Here is a 25,918-nt window from a genome sequence, read left to right on the forward strand (position 1 = left end):
CCAGATGGCCAATTGCAATTTCATTTGTGGCAACTCTAATGAAATCAATTTAGTTTGCCTTTCTCATATATTTTTCTGCTGCTTTAAGAAGTCTCTTTTGTATGCATGTACTACATTTTCTTTTGCACTTAAAAATTTGAATTTAAGAGGCTGGATTTCACATATAGTGTTCCTACTACAATTAAAAAAGAGGGCGGGGGGAGAAAAGAACTCTGCCTCTGTCCTTCTCTTGCCAGTTGTTAGGGGCAATCTCAGCCAGGGCCTCAGAACTGTAGTCAGATTCAAGGTGGATTGTGCACTGAAAGGGTTTAGGTCTCTGCTTAAAATGCTTGCAAATTCTGTTTGAGAGAGTAAGGTTTTAATGTGCTGTTTAACAAGGAGCCATTGGTCACTGAAGCAGGACCGTGCTCTGGAGTTGGCTGGTCAGGGAACCCTGTGCGCAGACACCAAGTAGATGTTGCATAGGAGAGAAGGAGGGTGTCTCCTCAAAAGCAGCACAGGATACAGCTGCAGAGAGGCCACTGTGGGGAAACTGGGAGAGGCTGAGTTCGTGTTCTGGCCAGAAAAGGCAGTCATACCTGTGTGCCTCTCTTCATATCACTTATAGATGAAGATACAAGACAGCCAGGAGATGCGAGTCAACAGGGGATATTGTGCATCCTTTCCTTTCTTTATCTACTCCCTGCTAAGACACGGATGTGTGATAAGAGGCCTGGAAATTGCCATCAAAGGCTGGAAGACCTCTGTACCAACTTGGTCTGAAACCCTGGGACTATCTCTTAGAGATGGGCAACTCCAGCTCAGCACATGAATGAGCTAGGGCAAAGGGCTCTATTCACTAGTAAGGGATGAGGGGCATGGAAGTTCCCTATGACTCTGGGAAAGGCAATTCATTATGTGATTTGTTTGATGCAGTGGGCTGGTTGTTTTAACAGCAAGTTTTACTTCTTGGTAATGAGAAAATGGAGTGTGAAATTCATAACTCTGGTGTCGATCCATCATCTTCAGGCCACACAACCAGATTGCCATCACTTTTTGGGTTGCCACTTCACCTAATTTTAACCAGAATCCTAAAAGATCAAGGAATTAACTTTTGTGTCCCAGACATAGAGAGTGACAGCTAATGTCCATATGAATAGGACTGGAAAGAGACCAGAATGCATTTTTTTCAAATAAGTAAAAAGAAACCTACCAGGAAGAGGGACATGGAAATTTCCCATTGTGGGAGGAGGTGAGAGGGCTGTTTAAGCCATCTGACAGCTAAGAAGCAGCCCTCTGGGCTTTCCCCTCACCTGAGAGCCCGAACCAGGTGGCTTGGTCCCTCACAAGGAAGGGAAAGCTGACCAGGGAGATTGATGCTGGAGAAGTTTCCTCTGGGATGCATTTCGTCCTCAGTCAGGAAAGGAGGAAGAGTTTGGGGAACTAGCAGCTGCAGACAAAGGCACAGACAGTTTAGCTCAAAAGGAGCAGAGAAACGGGAATGAACACTTGCCTTTGTGAATCTCTGGGATGCAGTCAGGGCTCTTGCTAGAAAAAGAAATAAATGAGAAGCTAAAGTACAAGTCACTAGACAGGCTTTGATGTAAGAGGAGCCAGCAGGGAAGTTAAGAAAGAAGACTATTATGGAGGTTAACACCAAAGAGACAAAAAGAAAAGGCCCTAATTGGATCTTAGAACTCAGCATTTGTTTAAAACAAAACCAGTGTCTAAAGACAGGGTTTAGTATATATTTTCTCATACTTCCTTGTCTTAGTAAAGATGCTTGTTTTTATATAACTCTGGGCCGGGATATCATGGTTATTGATGGTTAGGTGCGGGGTGGGAAGAACTACCTGGGTGAGGCTTGGTATTTGAACTACATCCTATAGATGCCATGCTACCATCTCAACCATAGGCCCAGTGTGGCAAGAAAAGGAGACTTTTTTGGGAGGCTTCCTTGCTGAGTGACCTCAGGCAGCTTACTTACCTCTCTGTGCTTCGGCTTTCCATATGTTAAACAAGGATGGTGGGTTAGATGGCCTAGTCAACCTCTTCAGTTCTAAAGATTCCATTGCTCTAAATCCCTTTGGAAACTGAAGTCGTGAGATTCAAGTCTTTTCACACCAGACATACCTTTATGTGTACCCTCTGCCAGCATTTGCCTGACCTCCACTCACAGGGGTCCTGGAACCCCTGCAAGGTTTTGCGTGGTGGATTGTCACCTGTGAGAACAAGTCAACTCTGCTTTGATCCTCTCTGAGAGAAGCTGTTGCCCTCAGGAGAAGCGCACCCCCTGTGTGTGCCCCCCGAGCAGGACTGTTCTGCGCTGTGCCAGCTAGCTCTGTTCTGTGGTCAGAGGTGGGCTCCACCTTCAAGTTCCAGCCCTAGCTTAAGCCCTTGTGGCTATCTTGAGCCTCTGGTCCCATCCAGGAACTTCCAGTCTTGCCCCCTAGCTGAATTAGAGAGTTGAGGGGGACACACATAGCTCAAAGGGTATCTGGAGGTGCCTGGGATTTTCTCTAAGGGTTCCCAGATGGATTTAAGAAGACAGAAGGAACATGCACCATACAGACATGAGGGGCACTGGGTTTTAATAGTAAATCTCTCTCTAATTGGGTATGCCACCCATTTGTGTCTGGCCAAGCTCTCCTGGTCTCCAGGGTCAAAATAGAAACTAACCTCAAAGAAAGGCCAGTGTATCTTTCTTGCTAATAGGTGTCTGGGGAGCTGTGAAGGTCTTGGGTCTTGGACCCATTCCCTCACCCCTTGGTCGGGCCAAGCTTAGCTCCATAGTGAGACAGCAAGTCTTTGCCCTGCATGCCTAGTAGAGAAGGCGTACACAAAATGCTCTGGAAGATTGAGAACATTTTCAAGATGCCAACCTCTGAGCAGAGATTTCGGGGGCAAGAAGCAGAAGCATCATCTTTTGCCCTTGTCAGTATAATTGCGTCTAAGATACATAAACACACATGTGGGCATGCACACATACATACACGCTGGAGCTGATTGGTCCGCAGTGCATATCAGCCCGTGCTCCCTCCCTGTATCAGTAACCGCTTTCCCAAGAACCCATGTAAGTCTGTCTCTTTAAGACTCAGACACAGCCATCCTTGCTAAGGACACAGGCATTAGAGCCCAACCACCTAGGTAAAGATCCAGCTCTATTGTTTACAAGCCTTGTGGCTGCCTCGTGCTGTTACTTAAAGTCTCTGGACCTCAGTTTCATCACTTATAAAATGGGAGCAATCAAAAGTATCCACTCATTGGACTGCCATGGGAGTTTAATGGGTTAACCCATGTAAACCTCTTAAACTAGCCTCTGGCACACAGTGGAGCTCCCCAAAAGTCTTAACCAGCATTGCTAGCATCATCCTCATCACTACCCTACCACAGCGCCTCCCCCTCCCCCCGGCAGCTTGATGCAATATACCCTATGCTCTAGGTGCCCGGGACCACTCGCTCCATATCTACGTTTTGCTCTCCCAGGTGTCCATTTCTTGGTGCCTATGGTTCCCCTGTCCATAAGAGCCCCCAAACTTCTCTTTCAGGCAAGCTCCTGTGCATCCATCGAGATCTAGACCAAATGTTACCTCCTCTCTCATGCCCCCAGAAACAGCAATATATCCTTCCTCTGTATATGCACCTATCACAGAATTTGAAATGTGCTGCACCAGACCATAAACTCCTGAAGGGTAGGTGTGTTTGCAAGCCCATTGCCAACACGGCACCTGGCCTGTGGCAGGTACCTGACAAAGAGTGCTGGTGTGTTGCCGGGAAAAAGTGGTCAGCAAAGCCCTACTTATAGGATAACTCCTCCGTGTGTGCTTAACCAAAAAAGGCAGGCTCAGGTGCTATGTGGGTGCAAGGGGCTCACCCCTGACCCCTGCCAATGTTTACATGGAAGGATCAGAAAAACCCAGAAGGAAAAGTGATAGAGCTGCTAATTCTTGATCCAGTCCCCCAAACCTGTTCCCCCATAAGGTCTCTTCCATCTCTACATATCCAGTGAGAAATCACCACCTCTTCCGTCTATCACTGCCTACACCAGTTCTACTAAGTCTTATTGGTTTGACCTCCAGAACAGCCCTCAAGTTCGTGCACTTGGTATCATTTCCCAAATGCTCTCTACCCCATAATTTCATCCCTGGATCTCTTAGCTCAGCTCTTGCTTCCTCCCTGAACAGCAGAAAAGGAGATCTTCTTTAAATGCAGGTCCAATCCTACAGCTTTCCTATGTAACCCTTCCTAGTATACTTGGTATCAGCCCAAACTGCTTGTGGGGCCCTGCAGACCCTGCTTGATCAGGCCTCTGACTTCTCCATCCTCCCCTGATATCACTTTCCTCCCCCTGCCCCACCAACCTCAGCTATGCTGGGTCCTTCACTTGCTGGAACAAGCCAGGCTTTTCCTACTCAGGGCCTTTGTATATGCTCTTTCCACTGCCTGGGAGGTTATTTCTGTTCTTCCCACAGGTGGCTCCTTCTCTTTGCTTATACTCAGCCTAAACATCAGATCCCTGGAGAGGCTTTCCCTGACACTCCTGCCCAAAGTAAGCTCTCTCCACCCCTCACCACATTATCTGTGGTCTCAGCACCAGGTTTGTTTGCTTCAAAGCACTTAACATGTGTCATCGGTCCCATTGTTTTTGTTCTGTCTGCTCAGAAAAATAAGACTTTCGTGAGGAGAGGGTCTGTGTCGGTTCTGTTCCCTGCTGCCCCTCAGCACATAGTATCGCAGTTGACCTGACGCATTTTTGTGGAATGGTGGATCATATCAAGTGCCCACCACATGGCAAGCAAGGAGCTGTAGGAGTGTATGTGCAGCTCATTAGACCTTTACGACACCCCAAAGGTAGCTTCTATTCACATTTTACGGAGCAAGAGGCCCAGGTAGGAAATGAATTTGCCCCAGGCCATAAAGGCAATAAGTGGTGGATGGTGGTATTGACACTCTGTCTCACTTTTCCTGCCCCGCCAACTGCTTTCCAAACCCTGGCCCTACCTAGAATACTGGCAAAGCTTTCAGCAGACACTACAATGTCACCACCAATGTAGATGACATATCAGAATAATCTTTGTTTTTATCTTTACTCAAACTTTCCAAACATCAGATTTAAGGAAACCCTGCTGAGATGCTCAAGTGACTTCAGCATAATATTTGTATGATTGCTTATTATTACCATATTTTTCACTTGAATGTGGTCTTCTGGGGAAATTGGATACAATCCATCTTGCAGGCTGAATATCACAGGGTTAACCCAGCAATAAGTGAGGGCCACAAGGTGGAGAGATGGGAAAGGTTGGGAAAGGTTGGCATTTGGCAAGATCAGTGGAGAACTCGCATATTAAAGTGATAGTGGTGGGGCACCTGGGTGACTCAGTTGGTTAAGCGTCTGACTCTTGGTTTCAGCTCAGGTCATGATCTCACGGTTCATGAGTTCAAGCCCTGCATTAGGCTCCGTGCTGACAGCGTGGAGCCTGCCTGGGATTCTCTTTCTCCCTCTTTCTCTGCCCTTCCCCGACTCTCTCTGTCTCTCTCTCTTTCTCAAAATACAATAAAATAAACATTAAAAAAATAAAGTGGCAGTGGCAACGGTCTTCCTAACCATTTACTAGTATTAACAGTGAAAATGGGCAGCTATGTCATCAAAGCCCACAAAGCAAGGCCAATTAGCCATGGATCCCACCAGTACAGCTTGTAGTCCAATTCAGGAAGTGTATCTACAATGAAAGTTCTCCCACCACCAACAAAATGGCCAGGTGTTGTACCTGGCATGATATTGGTCATGTCATCAAATGCTCATAACAACTTTTTGTGGTAGGTACTAATATTATCCCCATTTAAGAAACAGGAAAGCTCAGGAACAGAAAGACTCAGTAACTCTCCACAGATCAAACAGCTATCAGATATCAGCATGGGAGTCACCCGCATCTTTCTATGCTGCCATGCTCTAAGCAGTCACATGGCTGGAAGATTCCATGTCACCATGTCCCTCCCAGGGTAACAGACTTTCTTTAATGTGTGTACATTTCATACAGCTTTTTATGGGAAAAAAGAAGGAAGGCATCTATTTCCAAACAAAATGGTCCAGTGATGAGCAGATGTTTTACAAGTTAAGTAAGAGGGAAATGCCAAGCCCCTTGCAGTCTGTGCTCAGTGAGGGCAGGTTTCCTTCCTTCCCATCAATCCAGCTATGCTACAGACCCCATCCTTGTCTTGAGAAATCACATTCCAACAGCAAAGATTGCCACTGACCTTTGTTTAGCCCAGCAGTTCCCAAATGTATTTAACCACGAAAGCTTGTTTGGAGAAACACCTATTCCACATACCAAACAAATGTGGGGGAATGCTTGCCTGACCTCTGAGTGAGCTGCTCACTCTAAAAGAGGGGTGTGTGGGAGAAAAAGCCAGGGACAGCTTCCCTAGGGCAAAAGCCCCACAGCAGCCTGACCCTTGTCACTCCAGCTCCTCTCCCAGGGTGCCTGCTTATGGCAGCACAACTAAGCAGCCCCTTGGTCTTCACGGACTTGGCCCCATGGGACTCCTACATCAAGAGGGCTCTTAGGGAGCAACATCTACTGCCCCTTGAGTTTCTTCTCCAGGGATTTCACATCAGCTTCTCTGTGTTTATGATATGAGCAGCTATCATAGAAAGGGCAGTCTCAGCAAGGAGGCTGGGACAGGGATGACCCACAGAGCCAAAAGGGGTGGGGTGGAGATCTCCCTAGGATCTTGCCCATGCCACTCACCACCAGGCTCTGGAAATGACAAACACACACCCTTAGGTGCCCTTGGAGCTTGACAGCTTACAAAATGATCTACATGCATTACATTATTGCATCCTCCCTAAATATTAGGTAGTGCTGTCACCTCCTTCATTACACCAAACAGGAAAGGAGGCCTTGATAAGGTGAAAGGCAAGGTCCAAAATCATACCAGGGTATAAGTGGTGACCAGGATCTTGGTCTGGGATGAATGTCCTATCAGGAACTCACCCCCTACATCACCCTGCCACCTGTCCCATCTATTTGCGGTGCCTGGATGTGGCGAAGGGTGCAAGAAGGATAACTTTGCTTCCCTGGTGATTCTGGGGGTTGGGAGGAGATCTGAACAACCGAAACAGCAAAGGACGGTTTAGATTGGGGTCTCGTCAACAGAGTTGGAAAAAGGAGGAATTGGATGGGAGAGAAAGAGGCCTTCCCCAGTCCCCCAGCAAATCTGTCCCCTGGAGCATGTTGCCCTGATCTGGGGAGGTACAGCCCATGGATGGAGGGCAGTCTGGGTATGGGAGCTCCAGAGAGAAGGCAGGGTCACTGTGCCTATCACTGGGCACCTCAGCCCATAATCAGGGTTCCATGAGGACTGCCTCAAGACTTGCAGAGCAAGGCTGTGCACATCAGACCCTGTGACACTGGTGTTCTTCCAGAATCAACCCCTGAGTGGTTCTCTTGGTCCTGAAACAAATGGCGCTCTCTAAATGATGCACACTTTTCTCCAAGGCTCAGAGAAGCAGGGGCTCCCGGGGCCTTGGCGTGGGCAGTCACACCAGATCATTGCCTAAGCAGATGGCCTGGCTCCGCGGGCACCCTGAAGACAAGGTCTCCATGTTTCCTAGTTTTTTCCGATGCCAGTGGCAGTGTGTGTGCATATGAATGGGAGTCTATCCAAAAGAGAAGGGGCAGGCCAGACGGACTACCAGCCCTGCCTCCCTTACCATGGCTTCCTGCTCAGTGTCCAGATGCCCCAGTGGAGCTAGACGTCTATTTAGCTCCTTCCAGCTCTTCTCCAGGACAGGTCACTGGTGCTGCAAACTCCACTGGACCCCGGCTCCAAACAGCTGATGCCCAGGGGCTGGGTGGTGCCTCCTCCTAACAGTGGGCACTGCCCCCCAAAGTTTCCCACATTCCCCCTTCTCCTTGCCTCTGTGAGGGATTCACAAGACTGCAGCCAGTGCTCTGTGGGACAGAGGGATCTGCCCTGAGGCCTCTTTCCCTTGGGGGCACTTCCAGCTGGGGTTATGCTGATTTGGGGTGGGTAGGAGGCTTCATCAGGGAGCCAAGCTCCCATAGGGTTGGGGGTGTCTGTTGGCAGTGCAGTTGGGCTCAGAACTAGGTGCTTGGGCTCTAAATGTCAGGAATGAGTTCACAAGCTGAACAGCTCAATGTTCTCTGGCTGGCCTTGGAAGATTAAACTCCTTTTCCGCACAAGTGACCAGGGAACTGGACATTCCCAAGGACTGGCCAGTCTGGAAAAAGTCAGGAGGCAAAGCTGTTTCACGAAGGCCAGAGCTTGGCTGCTCTTGACAGACCACAAGGTGTAAGGTGGGAGGGTGTGGAGTCAGGAACCTCTGGGCTGAGTCTTCTCAGCAACATTTCTGCTTGAATATTCTAGTGTCAGGAAACTCACTACCTGTTGAGACACTCTTTCCACCACTGAACATCTCCTGCTGTTTGAAATATCTGCCACATGTTGCATCAGTAACACTCTCCCTATAGCTCCCTCCATCCCTTTAGGGTGGCCATTCATTCCCCTTCAAATGTTGGGATTCTTGCATCCCAAGTCTTCCTCAAACTAGACATTTCCAGTGTCCCACACATGATGGGATCTTCAGCCCCTCCTCATCCTAGACCTACTGGAGCTCCAGTTCCCCTGAAACATGCTCTGAGACACAGCCATGCTGCTTGCAGTCTGTCTGACCATCGGTGACCTGGTGTTGCCTTGGCCAACAAAGTCTAACCTCAGAAGGGCTTCTCAGGCAACCAGGAGGTGCCTAGAGACTTCCCACTGCTGCAGATATCAGTGCTATCCCGCTGGGCTCTGGGGGCTTCTGGGGCTCCTTGAAGACCATCTGGGGCCACAGGGGACATGAGGGAGGTGGGTGGGGTGCGCCTGGCTCTGGATCCCCATCCCTATCCAACTAAAGTAGAGCTATTTGAGCATGTTTTAAAATGGGGCTGCTACATAAACTTTGATTTCAAGCAGTAGCACCACAGCTTACAAATGTCTAAAATCGCTGGTGTTGCCTATTGTGATTTAGTCTTAGGCCGACTCCCCCATCCTGTGTATGTGCAAACACTTCGGCTCAGGCCAGCACCAAAGAAAAGGAGGCACTCCTCCCATATTGGGAGACACAGAGCCCCTCTGTTCTGCTGCTCCCAGGGACATTTGAGCCCCTGGCTCTGCTCTGTTCATGAGAACATAAGGTCTTGAGCAGGTAGGGCAGCTGGCACATGGGTGTATGGGGAATATCTGTGCCACTCATGTGCTTTTGGTGTGGGCTGGGTCAGCATCACATGGGGGCCTGGGCAAGGTGGAGACTCGGGGATCAGGATGGGCAATGCCCACAGGATGTGCCAGGCACTGAGTGTGCAGGTGGCAGTCACCAAGTGGTCCCCAGACAGAGGGCAGAGCCCTGTCCCAGCCCAGGTCATTCCCCCAGCCTTCCGTGGGGGGTGGGTGTGGGACACTCACAGGGCAGCGTCTCGGCGCTGTTCTTCTGGATCATTATGCAGAGCTGTAGCACCAGTTGGGGGGCGCTCTCCAGGAAGGTCTCAAGGAGGCGCAACATGTTGACGTCTGCATATTCATACATCATAGCCCAGTAGAAGCGTCGCTGGTGTTCCTTCTGCCGCTGGCTCTGAATCCCCAGGTACATGGTGCGGATATACCTGCCGAGAGAACAGGACAGAACACACAGAGAGTGGGTGGGAGCAGGGAATGCAGAAGGGTCATGCCATTCCCCAAAACCAAGGCTTGCCTGTGCCTATGTCCCCTCCTTTGCTGTGAAGTTTTCCAAATGCTTGGACCAGGGTTTTTTCCAGACCACAGACAAGGTGCTAAGGCTTTGGAGTGAAGGGATTGGGAGTGGAGGGGGACAGGCCAGGGAAGAGGTCGTAAACAAGTTCTCCCCTTCCTGGTCTTGGTTTGCTCATCAAAAAAAAAAAAAAATGAGAATGAAAGAGTGGGACCAGATGATCTCCCGGGGCCAGCCAGTGAAGCATCATAGGTGAGCTCAGAGGACGCATGACCTTTCTCACGTTCAAAAACCCCGGGGGAACATTCCAGCAGATATTCACCTCTTCTGCACAGCCCTGCACCCTCTCTGGGTGAGGAAGGGAAGGAGTTAGCATTTGTGAGGCTCCTACGAAGTACCACTGGCTGGCTGGCCGCATGGTTCCAGGGTCCCAGGTGACCCGCAGGTGTAATTCCTATGTAAGACACATGGGGAACCGCTGCACCACACCTGTACAGGCTGCATAGATGGATGGTGAACCGAATGGGAGCTGGCCCCAGACTGCCGGACACCAAAGTTTGAGCTCTACGCTAGGGAGCCACGAAAGCTGCAATGGAGCCTTTGTCCAAGGGTGACACAAGACACAGTCATTCTGACCCTGTACTGACCCTGCTCCATCAGCAAAGAAAGTGGGTGTAGGGGGAGAGCATGGGCTCTGGATTCAAATGTGGACTCTGTCATTTGTTAATTGTGGGATCTTGGACTAATTACTCCAACTCTGTGTCCTTGTTACCCTTCTCTAACATGGGGAAAAGAATCATAGCATCACAGGGCTGGCGGGGAGATCAAGGAGATAATGTGTGTGGTGGACATGCATCCTGCGTCCCCCGTGCCTCACTTATACCTGAACTTTAGGAAGCTGTCTTTAAACCACAGTCAAGGGGCGGATTAAAGATACATCTAAGTCATCCAGCGGTCTCTGAGGCTGAGCCCGGGCCAGAGAGGCCAGTAGGGCCAGGGCAAGAGTGAGGTTCAGGAAGCACGGTTTTGCAGGCCCAGTTAAGATCAAGAACATGAACCATAAACCAAGGGCCACAGCCAACAGACAGAAGCACATGTGTGACCTTGATTGTTCCCTGGGAATGCATATCACTGTGCCCTTTAAAACACTAGCCTGCATCATAGGGATTGAGAGAGCATGGTTGACACAATCCATAGTCCCTGTTGTCTTCAAGCACTGTCAGGTCCTACTTGGGGCTACCAGGCAGTGTCTTCTCTCTGCCCCAATCACCACCCCCAGCCTGGTCTCTGCCATCACCCCTCTTGCCTGAATTGAAGCAGAAGCCCCGTAACTGGTCTCCTGGGGTCCACTCTTGCCCCAGAACAACCCTTTCTTCACACGGCAGCCAAGGTGCTTTTTGAAAATCATAAGTGCAATCAGTCATCCCCAAGCTTCTTCCAACCCTCCCATGGCTTCCCATAATGCTTAGAATGCTTAGATCCAAAAGCCTCGCATGGCTCATGGGGCCCTGCCTGCCCCTCCAGCCCCACCTCCCACTCTCTCTCCACTCCTTTCTTGTGTCTTTTCTGTCTCTCCTGGAGCACGGGAGCTTGTGTTTTGTTCACACCGTTGCCTCAGTGCCTATGGATGTAGAAGGAAGACTGTCCTGTAGAAGGACTCCTGTCCTGCAAGGCTGAGGCGTCCTGGTGGGACAACACTGTCACAATACTGTGAAGGTAGTCCATGCCCACATGTGCAGCAAATTCATGAAGAGCTTCATAAAGCCAGTCACTAAGAGGGGCTCTGAATTTCCCCGGAGCAATGGGAAGAGCGGGGCATTCAAGACTTTATATCGATGTTACAGAAGCTCACATTTTAGAAGCAAAGATGCAAAAGCATGCATCTATAAAATAGTTTAAAACTATAAAGTGATGCTCCTCTCTGATTCCAAAATGGTGGGTCTCCCTCCTGAGCATTAGCCATGTACTGGACTCCTCAATGAACAAAGGCTCCAGGGTCCCCTAAACTGTGCATTGGGACACAAAGCAGCCCCACTGAACCATTGGTGTGACCTACAACAAACACGCTGGCAACAAGGGGCACCCATCCCACACCAGATGAGTAATACTATGTCTGCCTTTCTAGATTCCTAAGAGCCTTTGGGTGATGGTATCTCTGAAGAGACCCACCCTGGGAAGCTGGGATGGACACCTTATTTCCCTCCCGATGCGCTCCCCACAGTGAGCAGAGCAACAGTCCTGCTGAAGACTAAAGCGGGGAAGCCTGGGGGTGAGGACTGAAAGGCAGGAAGGCGCTGGGGTGGGGCCGGTGTGAGAAGGGCACGTGCGGAAGGCCAGCCATCTGCTGGAGTCCCTGCCATGCCTCGTGGGGTAGGTCTGGTTATTGTCATTTAACTCATGGGAAAAACTGAGGCTCAAGTGAAGTAAAGCATCAAATTCTGGTTCTGTTACAGATTCTGGCACTTACTATCTGTGGTATGGCCCATGAGTCATTTTCCCAAAATCAAGGGATGAGGCGGGAGGCTTGGAAAAGGTCAGGGACATTGTTGTAAAGCTACGGGGTCACTGAGAGAGAGACAAAGAGACAGAGAGTGAGACAGGGAGACACACAGAGAGAGAGAGAGAGAGAGAGAGAGAGAGAGAGAGAAAGACAGACAGAGACACAGAGACACAGAGCCAGAGAGACCCAGAGAGATACAGAGACAGAAAAGCACATACACACAGAGAAGAAATACAGAAAGAGAGAAAGAGAGAGATGTGAGAGGGAACACAAAGAGAGAGAGAGGAAGGAGAGGAAAGCAGTGTCACAATTTTGGGCCTGAAGGAGAAGACCAACTTCAAGAAGTCATGGCAAAGATATATTTGGGCAGGGGAGGGTTTTCTGTAAAGAGATATGGTCACAAGTAGTCTGGGAGGGGTTGAGGAGCAAGGGTGGAGGAAAGGGTCAAATTGGTCGGATCTGATGGTGGCCTGGGAAGGCAGAGCAGTGGAGGACAAAGGTGCACTGGCTGAGGTCAGGGCTATGAGTCTAGAAACTCCACACAGCACCCAGAATGGCCATGTACCTAGTGAAGCCTTGGTGCCTTGGGTCTCACAGGTCAGATGTGGCCTCCATGACTCAAATCTGAGCTCTACCCACATGTGCCAGCTATAACACACAATCCATAGGCCACAGACTCTCACAGGGAGTCTCTCACAGGGACCAGATCACAAATTTATACTCTCTCAGGGGTACACTCAGACCACAGACTCTGCTTCTCCCAGCCTCACAAGGTGGAGGAATGATTAAATGGCAGAGCCAAGCCTACGCGTTCCAGTCCCAGGGCAGGGTCACGTCAACACTCAGATTCACCTAGCTCTGTCCTGCTAGGGCAAAAGGAGCACTTGATGTGTGCCCCCATCTCCATTTTCCCCAAGCCACAGGCCCCTGTGCCCCATCATGCCCATGGAAATGGAAGGCAATGAGCCCAGGATATGCTGACTCAGCTAATAATGTATGCCAGAGAAAGCAGCCTTGAATTTTCTTCTGGGAGAACATCGCAAGGGATGGGAAGAAACAAGGGTGGGAGTGGGCAAAACCAGAGCCTCTCCCACTATGTTGATGAGCAAACAGATGCTGGCAGCCCAGAGTGCACCAGGATCAAGTCCAAAACCAAATCTGGAAATCATGCCTCCTGAGACACCAGCTCACACAGCCTCAACCCCCTGTAATGGGAGCTGCGTCACGGAATCCAGTTCAGGATTTCCCAATCGAGTGCCTTCTACCTATTCCACACCTTCTGGCTCCTGGACCCTTCTCCTCTGTCTTGAGTCTCTGGGTCCCCGAGAGGCAACTGAGGGTACCTGTAAAATCCAGAGGGGGTCTAGGTGACCTCTGGGGCCGTCCAAGTTAGCTGCCTCTGCTAAGGCTCCAGCCCCTGTGCGAAGACAGCTTTGGCCTGTGGCCACAAGGTGGCGCCAGACCCTAAGCGACGGGGGAAACGCTGCTCTGCGAGGTGATCTCATTCCCAGCAGGCAGCCTCCTAAGGCCTGCACCCTTCCATGCAGTAGCATTGGGGTGCAGGTAGCGCAGGTGAGGCCCAGAGCAGGGCCAGATGTGCCAAATCCCCACAAGGAGGGCTGCTGCTCCTCCAAACCCTCATCCCCGCCACCTTCCGCCCCCAACTTGCCTGGCAGCTTCCAAAAGCTCACCATCCCCTGGACACTAGCTCAGGATAGAAGACATCCAAGTCTCTTCCCGGATTTGTTTCCACATCTGATGGCACCTGTCATGCTATCTCTCTCCCAAGAACATCAGATCATGAAATGCTTGGGTCTAAAAGCAGGGAGGAAGTGTGTCATGATAGAGCGAGGGCTCATAGAGCTGGGCGGATTTGGTCTACAGTCTGAAGGACCTGCATGGCCTTGGGCAAGTCTGTCCCAAGGCAGAGCTTGTGCCATTCACCACCGCAGAGGGCAGATGAGGACCTCAAGCTTCCGCCAACATTTTCACAACTTTATCCTTTCTTAACCGAGTGGCTTCAGAGAAACTGAAGTGTGCCCTAGCATCTTCATAAATAATAATACCCGATGTCTGTGTAACACTCATGTGCCGGGCACTGTACTCAGCATTTTGTACCTATGAATTCATTTAATTCGTTTAACCCTCACAACAACCTTATGAGGTAGATGCAGTATGAGCCTCATTTTGCAGATGGCAAGCTGCAGCAGTGAGGTTCTGTTCTGCCGTTTGCCCAGCTGGGTAAGTGGTCGAGCAGGGCGTCAAGCCGGCAGTCTGGCTCCAGGACCAGTGCTCTTAGCTCCCACCCACGTGCTGATCAGGGACAGACCGTCTGCCTCTTTCCTTCTGAACTTAGTCCAACTCGTTCCCCTCACTACGGTGGAAAAGCAGACCACCTGGGCTCTCTTCCAGTTCTTTCACTGGCTGTGTTACCTTGGGGAGAGCATCTCCTAACCTCTTTGGGCCTCAGTTTCCACATCTTTCAAATGCCTGGGCTAGAGTAGGATCTCAGGATATGTTGAGTAAATAAATGCAGGCAAACATGCCCCCTCGGGGAGTCGCAGAAGCCTCAAATGTGTGTGAGACTACCTGGGAGACCAGATGGCCCAGAGGGCAGCTATTCCTGCCTCCCGAGGTGCTCCCCTCCTGTCCTTCCTTCAGCACACGCTGGTTATCCCAGCTCTGTTTCTTCCTCTTACTTTGTAAACCATGGAATTGTTCAAAGCTCCACATATCTGCCTCCAGAAGAACTTTCTAGTTCTCTGAGCATATTCTCACCTTTTCACCAGCCCTTTGAGGGAAGATACTTTGTTACCTTCTCTTTCCCATCTGGCACATCTGAGTCTCAGAGAGGTGGGGTGATCCCCCCCCAGGCACACAGCCAGTCATAGTTCAGGCAAATCGAAGACGGTCTTACCCAAACTATGTTGCCTCACTAGGAGTTAGCTGTAGCTCTGCCTAAAACTGGCTAGGATGAGAAAACAGTGACTTCTACAAGAGGCAGGAGGCTGAACAGGTTTGCTCTCTGGGCCTACAGTCACATGCTGCTTCTGGTGACATTCTCAGAAACCGTATTTTCAAAGAACAACCCACCCTCGAAGCCCCAAATGATTTTGTGGGGCCTGAAACTTGACAATCCTTTTTAAGAAAAATAAAGCCTACCAAACATTTAGGGTAGAAATAGCACACATTCTACCCTTTTTTTCCCAAAAAATGCAAGAGGAAAGAACACTTTCTCATTCATTTTATGAGGTCAGCATTACTCTGATATCAAAGCCAGACAAACACTGTATAACCAAATAAAACTACAGACAATACCTTTCATAAACGCAAATGCAAAAATCCTCAACAAAATATTAGCAAATCAATTCCAGTAATATATAGTAAGAATGATACACTAGAGCCAACTGGGTTTATCTTGAGAAAGTAAGGCTGCTTCTATATGCAAAAATCAATCCCTGTAATCAAAGATATTAATAAGACAAAACACACATTAATTAATTAATTAATGCAGATAAAAGGCATTTGACAAAATTCAGCATCAATTCATGATTTTTAAAAAAAGAAGAAATTCTCAATGATCTAGAAATAAAAGAGAACTTCCTTAACCTGATAGATGAGGGACACCTTCAAAACCCACACTTAATGTCACACTAAATAATAAAAGTTGAATTCTTTCCTCTTAAGATCAGGAGCAAGGCAGTGATGTCTACTCTTATCACTTCTACTCAGCATCATATTAGAAGTCCCAGTCAGTGCAATAAGTCAAGAAAAAGAAATAAAGTATATACAGATTGCAAAGAAGGAAGTCAAGTTGTCCCCATTTGAAAACGACACGATTGTCTAGATTGAAAACCCCAAGGAATATACAAAAAAGTTCACAGAACTAATTAGGAAGTTTAGCAAAGTCTCATGATACAAGGTCAGCATATAGAAATTCAGTATATTTCTATGGACTACTAATTAACAATTGGAAATCGAAATTTGAAATTTAAAAAATATATACCACTTAAGGGCACCTGGGTGGCTCAGTTGGTTGAGCATCTGACTCTTGATTTCAGCTCATGCCATGATCCTAGGGTTATGGGATCGATCCTTGAGTTGGGCTTTGCAACTGGGCATGGAGCCTGCTTAAGACTTTCTTTCAAATCTTTCCCTCAGCTCCTCCCCTACTCACACACTCTCTCGGAAAAAAAAAAAAAAGTGGTAGGGACGCCTGGGTGGCTCAGTCGGTTGAGTGACCGACTTCGGCTCAGGTCATGATCTCACAGTTTGTGAGTTCGAGCCCCGCGTCAGGCTCTGTGCTGACAGCTCGGAACCTGGAGCCTACTTCCAATTCTGGGTCTCCCTCTCTCTCTGCTCCTCCCCCTCTCATGCTCTGTCTCTCTCTGTCTCAGAAATAAATAAACATAAAAAAAAATTTTTTTAAAAGAAAAAAAGTGGTACATAAATATATAAATATAATATATATCACTTACATTGGCTCCAAAAATTGAAATACTTAGGAATAAGCCTAATAAAATATGCAAGGTTTGTATACTGAAGCTACAACACTAATAAAAAAGAGCCAAAGAAAATCTAAATGATAGAGAGATATACACCATGTTCATGGGTTGAAAGACTCAATATAGTGATGACACAATGACAATTTTCTTCAAATTAATGTATAGATTTAACATGATTTCAATACAGATCCCAGCAGGGATTTTTTGCAGATATAGACAAGCAGATTCTAAAATTGATATGGAAAGGCAAAGGAACCAGAAGAGCCAACACAATTGGGGGGGGAGGGGAAAATAAATTTAAAGAGCTCACAGTGCCGGATTTTGGAACTCACTATAACACTACAGTAATTAAGACAGGGTGTTGTTGGGGCGCCTGGGTGGCTCAGTCGGTTGAGCGTCCAACTTCGCTCAGGTCACGATCTCACGGTCCGTGAGTTCAAGCCCCGCATCAGGCTCTGTGCCGACAGCTCAGAGTCTGGAGCCTGCTTCAGATTCTGTGTCTCCCTCTCTCTCTGGCCCTCCCCCCATTCATGCTCTGTCTCTCTCTGTCTCAAAAATAAATAAATGTTAAAAAAAAAAAAAAGACAGGGTGTTGTTGGCAAGGACAGAGAAATGGATCAATGGGGCAGACAAAAGTCCAGAAACAGACCCATACATATGTGGGCAACTGATGTTTGTTTGAAGGTGCAAAGATAATTTAATGAAGAGAAGTAGTCTTTTCAACAAATGATGTGGGCACAATTAATCTTTCCCATGCAAACAACTAACTTAAAATGTATCAGAGATTGAAATGTAAAACTAGAAAACTTTCAAAAGAAAATCTTTGTGACCTTGCATTAGCAAAGAGCTCTTACATAGGGCAGCAAAAACATGATCCATAAAAGAAAACAATCGATGCATTGGATTTCATCAAAATTAAAAGTGTTTGCTCTGTGAATGACATAAGGAGAATAAAAACACAAGCTATGGAATGGGAGAAAATATTTGCAAGTCACATATCTGATGAAGACGAGGGAGAACTTGTCTCCAGAATATGTGCAGAACTCTCAGAATTGCCTACTCATGAGAAGAAGGGTAGGAAGAACTCAAGCAAAGGAGATACAAGAAGGCTTCCTGCCTCACCTTCTCTGGGCTTGGCCCTCAGCACCTGGCCACTGAGGACAAGACTCTGCTGATGGACCCCTGGGTAGGAGGAGAAATGGCCAGGGGTGGGGGGGCATGGACTCACCCCCCAGGGGCTGCCCTGAGCCTGGGTAGGGGCTAAGTGTGTAGGAGCTATAAGGATTTAAGGCAGAGCTGGCCCCACAGGCCTTCCCCAGAGGCCCTGGGGACAAATGAGCTGCTGAGGGAGCTGCTGGGGGGAGGCCAGGGGCCTTACCATCTACTTAGGTAGTGGACCCAGGCAGGGCGGTGTTAGCATGCCCAGCTCTCACAACTCACCTAGCACCTGGCTTCTTCAGGAACCCAATTCGTGGGATCTTACATTCCACCCAGGGAGTGATGGTCACCTCAGATGGTGCCTCAGGCCTCCATCTGGCCTCGGTCCCTGAAACTTCCCTTAGGAAGGTAAAAAAAGACCCTTATAAGACGAGGGTGGCATACTGAAACAGGAAGTACAAACGGGTCTTGTGGACACACGGACAGGGCTCCAACTGCACGTACCAAACCCCTAGGCCTGCCTTCCTCCTCTGTGTGCAAGTCTCCAGGCTCAGGGCCAGCTGGTGTCACTGTGATAAGGCTCTGCCTCCAAGGCTCTTATGCGAGTCAGGGAAGGGCTGTGACCCCAGGAAGCCACTAGAAATCTGCTGGGCATATGCCAGGTGGAGGCTACAGCAGACCCTGCATTTCACCTACAACACACAGGTGTAGGAGGAGGCCAGGTGGGGAGAGCTGGCCAGGTTCTACCTGGCAGGGTTGGAGAGTGGCGGTGAGTTTCGACTGTCTTGCCTCACGGGCATCTGCAGACGCAGTCTGGTGGCAGAGCTGAAACAAAAGCACACAACACAGCTCCTGCCCTCCCCATGGGGCTCCCAGGGGCTAAGCAGCCACTGGTGTGCCACCTCAAGGAGTGCATTTTGGTTCACAGCAGTAACACTGCTTGTACCCCGAACGTACAAGACTTATACACAGAGACCATAACATTTTCCCCAGCCATGAGCTGATGAACCTATCCCAGGCCAGCAAATCCCCACTTTCCCTAGCTGGGGGGGGGGGGGGGGGGCAGGCTCCCTGATCCTCTCCAACCAAGCCACGGGAAGGGCAGCTTCTTCCCTTCAGCCAGCACATGGGCTGTCCTCCTGGGCCCTGCACCAGCATGCAATTGGCTCAGTACAAATGACATGCCAAGGCTGAGGTCGTGCGAGGACACAGCCCTGGGCCTGGCTGCCAAGCTGCCAGGAGGCCACAGGGCTAGGCCACCAGACCAGGCTCCTCAGACACCAAGCATGGTAGAGGCTCAGTGGCTCCAGCAGGGAGGCAGACCTCAATGGGGAAGAGCCCAAGGAGGGGGCCATTCCTCTTTGCCTTCATGATACGAGGGGCCCCTCTCTCCAGGCCCTGTTCTCTTTTTACCCTCTCCTGTGTCTGCCCTCCCTGCCTAAAGCCTCCCCCCACCAGCCGGACAGTATCCTGCCTTTCTGGCCCTTCTTACCTCACTCCTCTCCCTAAACACCCCTCCACTCACCCTTGCTCCCCCAAACATAGCCTCAGCCCTTCACTGCAAAAGGCTGTTAATTGCTCTGTAAGTCCCAAACTGCAGAATTGTCTGCAGGGTTGGTACATGGAGGCAGCAACAGGGGATAGTATAACAACAACACAAAAAGTCAGAGGAACTGTAATAGCCACTCACTCAACGTTCCCCAGGCCTGAGATGCTACCTGCATCATCTCATTTAACCACACCCCCTCCCCAACTGCGTGAGGCAGGCATTATTACCCGCCTCTGGAGATGGGGAAGCTGAGTATGGAACTTGCTGGTGTCACCAGCCAGGGTCTGCTGCCCCCGTGTGTGCCCTCAGAGCCTGTGAACCTTTCTTTGTACAGTGACCATGCAGCTGCTGGGTATGTGTGGGAGTGGTAGTTAAGACCTGTCACTAGGGGATAAATCAATTAAATCTACTCCTGAATTCATTATTGCACTATATGCTAACTAACTTGGATGTACATTTAAAAATTAATTAATTAAGGGTGCCTGGGTGGCTCAGTCCATTAAGCGTCCGACTTCAGCTCAGGTCATGATCTCATGGTCCGTGAGTTTGAGCCCCGCATCGGGCTCTGTGCTGACAACTCAGAGCCTGGAGCCTGCTTCGGGCTCTGTGTCTCCTCTCTCTGCCTCTCTGCCTCTCATACTCTCTCTCTGTCTCTCTCAAAAATAAACATTAAAAGAAATTAAAAATAAATAAATAAAAAATAAAAAAAAATAAAAATTAATTAATTAATTAATTAAAAACAAAAAGACCTGTCACTCCTGTGGGACCCTAAGCCCAGGAGAGAACCCAGCTTTGCAACAAAATTGTGTCCCCAGCCCCCCGGCACAGCACCTAGTACACGGGAGGAGACCATCTGCTGACTGAATGAGGGAGCAGGGCTGGGCCTGAGTCCCCACCTCTGACCCTCAGAGCCCACCATCTGTGTGGCCATGCTACCTGGTTGCTCCTGTGCTCCCTGAGGTGAGGAGGCTGGAGAGGCCAGTAGGCTGAAGACCACCCCAACTGACAGGGTCTTGGCTCACCCGGAAGGGCCCTGAAGCCCAGAGGCGAGTCTGGGCTAACGCCACAGCAGCACTCAGCCCCCAAAGCCCGTCCAGGGCTGTGACCCCCCCAGAGCCACGGCCGCCTCGGCCACCAGCAACCAGGCCTGTGTGGTGGCCACAGCTGGCCCCTCCGTGGCCAAGAAGTGTTCCAGCTCTTTCCAGAAAGACTCAGAAAGCTGCTCTCGAACTCAAGATACACTTCTCTAAAACTAGTAACAGTAGAGTCATTCACCTGGACAGCTCTTTGCTATTCTTAAAAAATATGTCTTTATATTTTTGTTGCATTTAGATACAAGTAACCATGCCTTCCAGGACCACCATGAGGCACCTTTACTCTTATCCTGGGTGCGTGTGGCACACGTGCTCTCTCACACACACACATAAGCAACTGCTTTCATACACACACCACCCCCAAGAACCCACTCCACACCAACACCACACATAGACACGCATGCACACTGTACCACAATGTACTCACACTTTGCACAGAAACTTCCCTGGTGTGTACATGCTAACCACACATGAAATTCATACACCCACACAGCCACACTACATAGATGCACCGTGCCCTGCACAGCACAGAGATACACATGTACAAACCACCATATAATGTACATGGCTCAGATGTCTAAGTCCCAGCTGTACAGACACCTGTAGGCACATGACGGCATCCCTGTGTCACGGCCAACCCTGGATCACAGAGGGGGTGGTCTCCCACCTGTGCTTCCTTTCATGCCCCCCCCCAGTCCTTCCTGCTCCTGGCCACTAACTGTCATCACAGCCTCCTAACGAATGGGCCAGCAGACACAGAGGAAAGAGGCAAAGCCAAACCCACATCAAAGCCCTGAGCTCTCTTCAGTAGCTGTGAACCAGATCAGAGAACAGGGACACTGTAATACTAGTCAGATGAGAAGTAAGAGGGTAAGGGGGTTTGCAAATCCGATGACATACTGCCCCCAATATCAAGGACAAAGCTGGGCTAGCTGCCACCAAAGCCCCCAAGGGCTCACTGCTATCTGAACTCGCGAAGTACCCCTCTAAGCCCTGTTCACACGTATTCCACTTTCCCTCCACCTCTACCTGGTTGATTTGGGAATCCTGATTTGTCATGGTAGCAGCCGAGGTGTTAAGAGCTGCTGGGACTGTAAGCGCAGACTGTAAGATCTGCATTCTCGTCTGGTCCATCCTTCTGGAGGTGGCAGCGATGCCTCCCAGGTGTCCTTTCCATTTCTGACCACATGCCGGGACAGGAAGGATCTAGGGCTGATGGCCATGCAGTGGCCGTAGGAGAGGATGTGCCAAAGGAGGGGTGGGGGAGCCTTCAGGGGGCTTGTGTGGAAACCTCACCTGTCTGGGGTTTGTCCCCTGCTGAGAATTGCTGAGCTAGGTCACCAGGTTCACTCAGGAAAGTACTGACTGGGGAGTTCCGAGGCTGCTATGGCATAGAAGCTGTGCTGCTATCTGCATGCATTTGATTCCATGCCCAGCAGGAAACCCTGTGGCTGTTCCCTGGGGTCCTGGAGCAGAGAGCACGCAGTGGGACAGAGCAAAAGTCCTTCCAGGTCTCCCAGATCATTTACCTATCTGAAGGACACCAGCAGACATGATCAGGGAACAGTCTGCAAGTCTCTATCTGGTTATCACTATCACCATTCCCATTTCACAGATGAGGAAATCAAAGCTGACCTAGGTTTAGTCACTTGGGTGGGTCTCCATTGGCTCTGTATCCAGGGACTCAGTCTCCTGCCTCCCCCATCTCTCTCCCACACCTGCTCCCTGCCCCCTGGCTGCACCAAATGGGTCTCCACCCCCAGACCCCCTGGTGTGTGCCTGTCTGTATGTCTTTATGCTGTTCCCCACCACCTGGAGAGTCAGCAAGGTGTGGCCCTCTGTTCCTTCCTACAGAGTCCACAGCCCACAGGTCGGAGCAGGAGGGCCCTGTAGCCACGTGCCTTACTCCATGTCAAGGTCAAATGACTTTCCTCTGCATCCTCCCATTATACCGAGTCCCCAGTAAAGTAATAGCTCCCATTTATTGGCTTTACCCTGCATGCCGGACACAATGTAAGCACTCTACACGTATTAAGTCATTTGACACAAAAACTGTAACATTGTCTACAGTGAAGAAACTGAAGCAAGAGAAAGCCCAGAGCATAGCTACTGGGATCCACACCGGGTAGCTGGAGTCCAGACAGGCTGCTTCTAACCCGGTACGCTATATCTTCCTGTTCGTTATCTTTCTCTCATTTCCCCTCCACCCCGTCTCATGTACTCCTTTCAACAACCCAATTATTAGATAACCTATTAGCCCCATTTCACTGATCTGGAGATTGAGGCTTAGAAGGATGAAACGGTATGCCCAAATTAGAAAGCCAAATTTAAGCCTCTGTTTGTTTGGCTCTGTTTTCCACCTGGAGGCCCCTCGCCTCCACTACCATAGCTCTGTCTGAAGCTCACACTGTGGCAAAGTCACGTACGTACAGAGATGCTTCCCAGCTAGATTTGAACCCCCAGGACAGGCATCTGTACACCCAGTGGCCCCGGCCCACCATGGTGAACATCCAGCAGAGGAGCTAAGGTGGATGTAGCCCCTGCTTTAATGGAAAACTGGTCTCATCTGGCCAGGAGATGCCTGCAACCCTAGCTTCAAACACATGAAATGCACACTCCCCAAGTAGATGGCCGGAATGGGGCCAGGAGCTCAAAGAAAAAAGCAGGAAAGATTTGGGTTGTACACAAGAGAAAACTCAGCCACCTGTGTGGCAGGACAACGCTGCAATGATACAGGTTTTCTGCCCCTCTCTGGACAGTTGAGGAAGACAGAAGCACATCTGTTGGGGCTGTCAGATGTCAGACACTTCCGGCTCGTGGAGGATCACAGCTACACCAGCCAGGGGCCCTCTCGGCCCTAGCACTTTATCACAGGCACAGCACAGTGCACCCAACACCCACAAGAGCATACACATGTGTCCATGCACAAGTCTACCTGCAGCCTCTCTCAAAACTGCTTGAGATGCCAGTTCCAGGTGGCTTGAGGGGCCCTCAAGTCTGGCACAGGGGAATGTGTGTGCCCACGCAGCCTCAACTATGGGCCATGGGCTCTCTCTGAGTATGAGCACAGACTCTAGAAACTTCCACTTCCTAGCCGGCCCTGGAAGCCTCTGTCCCCCTCACCTCACCCCACCACTGACAACCCCCATAGATACACTCCAACTGAAATGCCTTTTGTGTAAAGGAAAGGTGGAGGGGCTAGCTGCCAGCTCACCCCGAGAGCTGCGCATCAAATCAGAGCTATTTTTAGCCCTTCTCTCCAGTGTCCCTGACATCAGCTGAGCAATGGTGGAAGGCTCGGGGCATACATCTGGGAAGGAAGGCATGAAATGGCATTTCTTTGCCAGGGCCCAGGGGAAATAGCGGGGAAAGCACCAGACAGCTTCAGGGAAGGGATGTGGAATCACTGGGTGTCATCTTGCAGTCCCCCTGGATGTGCCTTGGTTGACAGGTAGCCTAAGCATCCTTTGACATCCCGGGGCTCAGAAGAGCAGAGCATGGGTGACAACTGCCCCCACACCACCCTGCCCCATTTCCCCATCAGCACAGTGAGGCCCAGGCTACTTCTCTGAGACCTTGCAAAAAACTTGATTAAAAATATTCAAACACCTTGGGATGCCTGGGTGGCTCTGTTGAGCATCCGGCTCTTGATTTCAGCTCAAATCATGATCTCATAGTTTATGGGATCAAGCCCCACGTTGGCCTCTGTGCTTGACAGTGCAGGGCCTGCTTAGGATTCTCTCTTCCTCTCTGTCTCTGCCCCTCCCTTGTTCATGCTTGCACGCTCTCTCTCAAAATAAATAAATAAACATTTAAAAATATATATTAAGGGGCGCCTGGGTGGCTCAGTCAGTTAAGCATCGGACTTCGGCTCAGGTCACGATCTCGCGGTCTGTGAGTTCGAGCCCCACGTCAGGCTCTGTGCTGACTGCTCAGAGCCTGGAGCCTGTTTCAGATTCTGTGCCTCCCTCTCTCTCACCCTCCCCCGTTCATGCTCTGTCTCTGTCTCAAAAATAAATTAATAAAAAAATAAAATAAAATAAAAATATATATTGAAACATCCTGAAAACCTGCATATTGGAGAAATGCGTCTTGTTCCCTATCATAAGCTCCCAGAAAGCCAGAGACCAAGTTTTGGGGTTTCGGTTTATCTTTGCATACCAGATGCATGGTACATTATCGGCCACTTGGTAGGCATTTGGTGTCTGTCTCATGACAGAATGAACCAATCAGACAGCCTGCTAATAAAATCCTTGAGCTCTAGAAAGTTCATACATTTATATTCTAAGTGCCCAGGGCAGGTATAAGGAAAGCCTCCCTACCTCCAGGCTTGGGATCGCCCTGAGCCTCCACTGGGACATCCAGGACCTGGAGCTGGAGCAGCTCGGCGGGCCTCCTCCCCACCCTCCCTCCCTCCCTCTTGTCTCTGAGCCTCACTCTGGCCCAGCCCAGGTCCCCAGACCTGAGTGATTTGACTCTTTGCTCTGACCAGCATGTGTTCTTTCCAACCAGGCAAGCAGGCCCATGGCTAGCACTGCCTTGTGCTTTTCAGCTTGGAAGTGGAACCACTGGCATATCCACAATGGGAGAGGCCACTCTGCTGTTCCCCAAATTAGAATGAAGACTTCTGACAACAGGCCCCCCAAAACACTGCTCTGCCTGCATCCTGGTAAAAGGGCATTGCCGGGATCCAAGGTAGCCCCTGTGCACACAGGTGGTGGCAGTAGAATGGGGGAGATCAGCTCTGTAAATGAGGGAAATCATTCATGGCTATAAAAGTACCTCCCAATTCTGGGAGGGGCCCACTGATCCAAAGTAAAGTCACCCCCACTTTGCCAGCGGCTTTGAGTCATGTGATAAACATAGAAACATGACTCTCCCCTTCCCCGCCAGCCCAGTGACCCCAGGAAACCCCAGGCACACTAGGCAGGAGGACATGCCTGTGCCTTTGTCGTAAGCCTCAGGTGCAGCAGGTGGCTGAAACACTCCAGTATCCCCTTTCTAGTCCACAGTGGATCTGTGGTGTGTGAACTGAATTGAATGAAATGAATTGAGGCGGCTCTTGGGGATCATATGCCCCAGTGGTTTGTTCTCTCATATTCATCCCCTATTCATTCCCTTGCCCCAGCTTTTCCCTTTCAGACTCTCACAAGCAGCAACCCAGACGCCTCCCATCTGTATTTAAGCATTCGACAGACATAACTGAGTTCCCACTGCATGCCAGGTGCTGTGCTAGGTACAGTAGACCCACCCTAGTCCCTGCCTCGCCCCCATCCCGTGGCTCTGTCGGTTCCGACGGAAGATGCAATCGCTGCCCCGGTGGTGTGCGAGTTTCGTACTTAGGCTCTAGCTGTGAACGCTGCTGTTGACGAGTGAGAA

General features: G+C 49.9%; 1 protein-coding gene across 1 annotated transcript in view; it reads right to left on the minus strand.

Annotated features, from left to right (window-relative positions):
• The window catches only part of XKR6 (XK related 6), a 320,456-nt gene that overhangs the window by 15,927 nt on the left and 278,611 nt on the right, over positions 1-25,918 (minus strand). The window contains exon 2 of the mRNA XM_043565173.1: positions 9,451-9,647. Within this exon, the coding sequence (XP_043421108.1) occupies positions 9,451-9,647 (197 nt within the window). The remainder of the gene's footprint in view (positions 1-9,450; positions 9,648-25,918) is intronic.

The sequence above is a fragment of the Prionailurus bengalensis genome, chromosome B1 (genome assembly GCF_016509475.1).
Source record: "Prionailurus bengalensis isolate Pbe53 chromosome B1, Fcat_Pben_1.1_paternal_pri, whole genome shotgun sequence".
Taxonomy (NCBI): domain Eukaryota; kingdom Metazoa; phylum Chordata; class Mammalia; order Carnivora; family Felidae; genus Prionailurus; species Prionailurus bengalensis.